The following is a 5,789-nucleotide window of genomic DNA, read 5'->3' as shown; positions in this document are numbered from 1 at the left end:
GCTAAGAGAAGAGATGAAAATATGGCCGATGACAATGCCAAAAAGAGGAAACTGGCTTCTCTTGCTAATTGGCGAGGTGGCTCTGTCAGGACTGGTACTACTCGGCAACCTGAAGATCGTGCTAAGAAGAATCAAGCCGAGAACAAGGAAAATCCTCCTTCTCCAAGGGTTCAAGTGAAAACAGTTGTCCAAAGCTGTAAACCAATCGTCAAGAAGGTGATTGACGGAGTAGATGTTGAAGATCTCACCAACACAGAATCTCCCACCCCAACTTAGCCTAATATATCCAACCTGCCAACTGCCCATACCGTTACCACCACTGCCGGTGGTTCCGACACAAGCGCTCCTGGTCTCATTTATCAATCTAACCAGTGGATCGAGCGCCCTAATGAGAGGATACCAGAGGTTGTTCTCAGAGGATTTTTTGTCCCTTCCGGCCACTCTGGGGATCGATGGAAACCTACCATTGACGCATGTCAGAACGAGTCGATGATCACTGACGACCCAATGCTAGGCGGGACTATCGGTTATCGACTTCTGAGCAATTTTACCCTCCCAATGGATAGGCCTGCTGGTGTCATCAGCCCCTTGGCTGCGATGCACATGCACAACATGATGAAGGTTCTCACCATTTACTCACTAATATAGCTTTTATATAACTGTAATCTTCATTATATTTTAGTGTTTTCATTTTTCTGTTTTCATTACTGACTTATTTATCTTTATTATTACATAGGTCGTATGTTTGGCACTGAGCTTGTTGAGATGTACCGCTATTACCAAGAACAGCATCATCAAGCCTCTACTAGTCAAAACGCACATCAAACAGCCTTAGATAATGCTGATAAGGCTCTGTAGAATTTCAAGGAAGCGAAAGAGAGGGACGATCTTGAGATGTTATCTCTCAGGGATAAAGCCTCTAAGGTTGATGATCTTGAGTTGGAAGTTCAACAACTGAAGACCCAAATTGCTGAGAAAAACAAGGCTATCAGCCGCCTTCCTACCCTTGAGAAGGATCTTAACGCTGCCAAGGTTTCCATTCGTGATCTTGAAGAAAAGTTCAGAAGTTGGAGGCGGATAAGCCTGGAATCCGGCAAAAGGCAGTTAACCGTTTTCTAACATCTCAGGAGTTCTGCACACGACTTCAGGACCGTTTTGATGGGGGATGGACTGCTGCTCAAAGATGCATTGCCCACGCTGCTTGCTGGAAGTAGAAGGACTGGGTCGCTGTTGAAAAGGCCTTTAATGAAGAAGCTTACAAGATTCCTTCTGGTTTCGAGGAACAAAAGTTTGCAGACGAAGACCTTTTCAACCTGGTTCCAGATGATGATGAAGGAGTTTCAAATCCTAGCATCTTAGACTCCCCAGCTCTTGAAAATACACAAGCTTAAAGGGGCGGGCAGTCATCACCGACATCCTCTTGTGGGTCTTCCTAATTGGGCCTTATCAGCTTCAATTTAAAACATGTAATTATTTATTTTTGTTTGAATTTTTATCTACAATGATGTTGTATCGGCATATGCCCTTTTTTGTGGTGATGCATGTCGATTGTTATCTCTAACTGTCGTGAACATTCCGTATCTGCTTGAACATATCGTATCTATTCTCAAAATTTCCATTACTAGACGTTCTTAATCTAGATGTTCTTAATTCACCATATACTTTATACCTGCGGCATCCTCTTAAGTTGTTTTATCAACTGTTAGCTTTTCTAGTTTTCAACCATTACTTCAATCACGACATTTAGTTTTCAACTATTTTTTAGTCGTAATATCATCTTTCACGACAACTTGATTTTATCATTATCGGCAATTTTACCAGAACACATAAATTTTTTTAAAAATTTATGTTATGTTAAAAATAATTCAAACATAAACTTATGCACATATATCTGCTCATTTACGTATATTTACTATTCTGCCCCCATAGTGTATATGGTTGAGAAACAATTATATACACTGTTCGTTGGTTTATTGTACAACCTTGATCACTTACTGCGCTATAGTCGTAGCCAGTTAAGCATCCTCTCGGCGATCGCACTCAAAGATATGCCTCAATTCAGCATATACTTGAACCGATTTTACCGGTATTATATGTTGAACCAACAACCTCGTGAACCAATGTTTATAACTGATCAGGTTATAAGCGCATTGAATTCACGGAATTGGTTTTTAGCTGTCCATCCTACATAACGGTGGTATGTTAAGTAGAGGATGCCTATAAAATGACAATTTCTCTTCAAAATTGCTTGTATTTATTGCTGATGCTTCTCATAATACAAAGTACTACTTATTTTTCTATTTACAATATGCTATGCAAAATATTTTTTTAACACAGTTGTGCTCCAAACATTTTTTAACGGTTTTCCATCCATCGTTTCTAGGAAATATGAACCCTGTATTACCATATCCCTAATACGGTATGGTCCTTCCCAGTTTGTCGTTAACTTCCCATCTTCATTCCCTTTTCTTGTCGCTGCTGTTCTTCGTAATACAAGATCTCCAACAGTAAGAGGGTGATGATTGACGCGCTTATTATAAGCCCTTGACATTCTATTCTTATAAGCAGACGATTTAACTGCTGCCTTTTCCCGCACTTCCGGTAGGAAATCAAACTGTTGTCGTAATAGAAGATCATTTTGTTCCTCACAATAGTGTTTGATTCTAAATGTTGGCAACCCTACCTCTGCCGACACTACTGCGTCTGTTCCAAAAACCAATGTGAAAGGCGATTGACCCGTTGCTTCTTTAGCCGTTGTTCTATTAGCCCATAATATTTCTGGTACCAAGTCAGCCCATAATCCTTTTGCATCTTCTATCTTCTTTTTAATTGTCGTTATGATTTGCTTATTCGCTGCCTCCGCTTGTCCATTTGATTGCGGATGGCATACCGCCACATATGCAAATTTTACTTTGTACATTGACAAAAGCTCTTTCACCGGCTTACTATCAAACTGAGACCCGTGGTCGAAAACTATGGCCATCGGCAACCCAAACCTTGTGAATATGTTTTTCCAAATGTATTTTTTAACCTCCGCCGCTGTTATTTTTGCTACCGGCTCAGCCTCTATCCACTTTGTGAAATAATCAATAGCCACCAATAAAAACTTCCTACCGCCTATTGCTGATGGAAACGGTCCTACTATATCCATTCCCATTGCGCAAAAGGAACCGGATTCAGTATTGGTGTTAAATCGTTTGGCGGTAGATTGATAGCTCGCAAAAACTTCTGGCACTTTTCACATGTTCTCACATATCGGACCGCATCTTCATTCATAGTCGGCCAGTAATAGCCTCTCCTCATTGCTTCTCTTGATAGAACTCTTGGCCCGAGGTGGTTGCCGCATGTACCTTCATGTATTTCTTCAATTAACCTTTTCGATTCAAGATCACTTATACATCTCATCAACTGTAATGAAAAGATTCTTTTATACAACTGCCCTTGATGCATAATGAACCACACACTGTCCTTTCGTAACTTCCGTGATTCTCCCTTATCTGCTGGCAACACCCCATGCGTGAGCAATGACAATATGTTATCATACCATTGGGTGACGCTATTGACACAAAGTACTTGCTCTGATACTTCATCTATACTCTTCTGACTCAAAACTTCAACCATCACGGTTCTTTCCAAGTTATTGAAACTTGAACTGGCCAATCTTGTCAAAGCATCATCTTGCTCGTTTTGGGCTCTTGGTACAAGCTTTATTTCAAAGTACTGCAGTTGTGCCGTTAGTTGATTCATCTTTTCTAAGTATTTGATCATTGCTGATTCTCGTGTCTCATATTCTCCGTTGTACTGACTTGACACGAGTTGGGAATCAGTTGTCAGAATTAACCGTTTTGCTTCAGCCGCAATGGATAACTGAATTCCTGCCACTGCTGCTTCATACTCAGCTTCATTGTTGGTTGCCTTGAATTTAAATTTAATTGCATATTCAAAGACTTGTCCATCTGGAGCCGTTACAACTATTCCTGCCCTTGATCCTATTGATGTTGCGGATCCATCCACAGAGACCTGTGACGTTATTAATTGATAATAATAAATACTTCATATGTTAAATATGTACTTGATCATTCAAAATAAAAAGGAAAAGCTTTATTAAACTTTGGACATCAAATTACAAACTACTGAAACCTGCCAGGTGCCTATTTCCTCCTCTTCATCTGTATATGAAGCCTCTACTATGAAGTCTGATAAGTCCTGTGCCTTTATTGATACCCTGGGCTTATAGTGTATCTCATATTCCGACAACTCTACCTCCCACTTCAACAACCGTCCTGACGTATCCATCTTGTGCAAAGATTTTTCCAACGGATAACTTGTCAGAACATCTATTGGATGCGCGTCAAAGTATGGTCTTAACTTTCTTGCCGCTATCACCACTGCCAATGCCATCTTCTCAATTATTGGATATCTGCGCTCTGCCGCATTCAGTACATGATTAACAAAATATATCGGCATTTGCTGTTTTTTCCTTTCCACTACTAACACCGCAGCTATTGTCTTCGGAGATGCTGAGATATATAACTGCAGCTGCTCTCCTTTTCCCGGTCTTGCAACCATTTGGAGAGATCTTAAATGATTCCTTACTACCTCTAATGCATCCCGCTGTACTTTTCCCCATTCAAACGCCTTGTTCTTCCGTAAGACCACAAAAAGGGAAGTGCCTTATTAGCTGACTTGCTGATGAAACGAGTTAATCCTGCCATTCGGCGAGTCAACCTTTGTATATCTCGGATAGTCTTTGGCTGTTTCATCTCAAGTATTGCGTTCACCTTATCAGGATTTGCATCTATCCCCTACTCACTAACCATAAAGCCTAAAAACTTCCCTGATCGGACACCGAACACACACTTTTCTGGATTCAACTTCATCTGATACTTTCGTAAGGTCTCAAATGTTTCCCTCAAGTCTACTATGTGATCCCTCTTTTTCTTGCTTTTAACAATCGTATCATCCACATATACCTCCACATTCCGGCCCTTCTGTCTTTCAAAAATCTTATCAACCAATTTATGATAGGTCGCCCCGGCATTCTTCAACCCAAACGACATTGCCTTATAACAATATACCCCAGCATCCATTATGAAGGTCGTTTTAGCCCTGTCGGCTTTGTTAAGACTGACTTGGTGGTACCCTGAAATCGCATCCAAAAAGCTAAGCATTTCATGGCCGGAAGTGGAATCCATCAGTCTATCTATCCGAGGCAACGGATAACAGTCCTTGGGACAAGCCCTGTTTAAATTAGTAAAGTCGACACACATTCGCCACTTCCCCGTCGGCTTTTTTACCATAACAACATTTGCCAACCACTCTGGATACGTGCATGGCTCAATAAAACCCGCCGCTAAGAGTTTATTAACTTCCGCTTGTATAGCTTCTATCTTCTCAGTAGAGAAGTTTTGCTTTTTCTGCCTCACCGGCCTGCATCCCCTATTGACATTTAACTTATGTTCAATTACCCCTAGGTGAATCCCTGGCATTTCACTTGCTGAGAAAGCAAAGACATCAGCATTTTCGTGCAACAAACTTATCAAATTGCATCTCATGTCAACATCCATATCCGCTCCAACTCTAACCGTTTGGCTGGAGTCTCCTAGCTGCAACTCAACCTGCACCGTTTTTCCTCCTGGTAACGGCCTTGGAGCTGCTTCTGGTCTTGTATCAAAATTACTCATAGACAAGTCGCGCACCGTTGGCTCCAGTTCCTTTTTAGGATTACTCGGCACTGAACCATCCCCAACTGGATTCTTTAAAGCCGTTACATAACAAGATTTTGCCAT

General features: G+C 41.1%; 2 protein-coding genes across 2 annotated transcripts; both read right to left on the bottom strand.

Moving 5' to 3' along the window:
- Positions 1-2,311: 2,311 nt before the first annotated feature.
- LOC145624797 (uncharacterized) lies at positions 2,312-2,983 on the bottom strand. The gene has a single exon (XM_081677884.1). The coding sequence runs from the start codon at positions 2,981-2,983 to the stop codon at positions 2,312-2,314; it is 672 nt and encodes a 223-aa protein (XP_081534010.1).
- A 158-nt stretch (positions 2,984-3,141) lies between these two features.
- Positions 3,142-4,569, bottom strand: LOC145624796 (uncharacterized). The gene is made up of 2 exons (XM_081677883.1): positions 4,128-4,569; positions 3,142-3,899 (listed from the first exon to the last, which is right to left on the bottom strand). The coding sequence occupies exons 1-2, from the start codon at positions 4,567-4,569 to the stop codon at positions 3,142-3,144; spliced, it is 1,200 nt and encodes a 399-aa protein (XP_081534009.1).
- Positions 4,570-5,789: the final 1,220 nt, after the last annotated feature.

Source organism: Chenopodium album, chromosome 3, assembly GCF_948465745.1.
Source record: "Chenopodium album chromosome 3, dcCheAlbu1.1, whole genome shotgun sequence".
Taxonomy (NCBI): domain Eukaryota; kingdom Viridiplantae; phylum Streptophyta; class Magnoliopsida; order Caryophyllales; family Amaranthaceae; genus Chenopodium; species Chenopodium album.
This window is presented reverse-complemented; position numbering and strand designations above follow the sequence as displayed.

Coding starts and splice junctions, on each gene's coding strand:
- LOC145624797 (XM_081677884.1), bottom strand. CDS start 2,983: ATGGCCATAGTTTTCGACCACGGGTCTCAGTTTGATAGTAAGCCGGTG.
- LOC145624796 (XM_081677883.1), bottom strand. CDS start 4,569: ATGGTTGCAAGACCGGGAAAAGGAGAGCAGCTGCAGTTATATATCTCA. Junction 3,900..4,127: donor CTGGCAGGTTTCAGTAGTTT/GTAATTTGATGT, acceptor CCAACAATGAAG/CTGAGTATGAAGCAGCAGTG.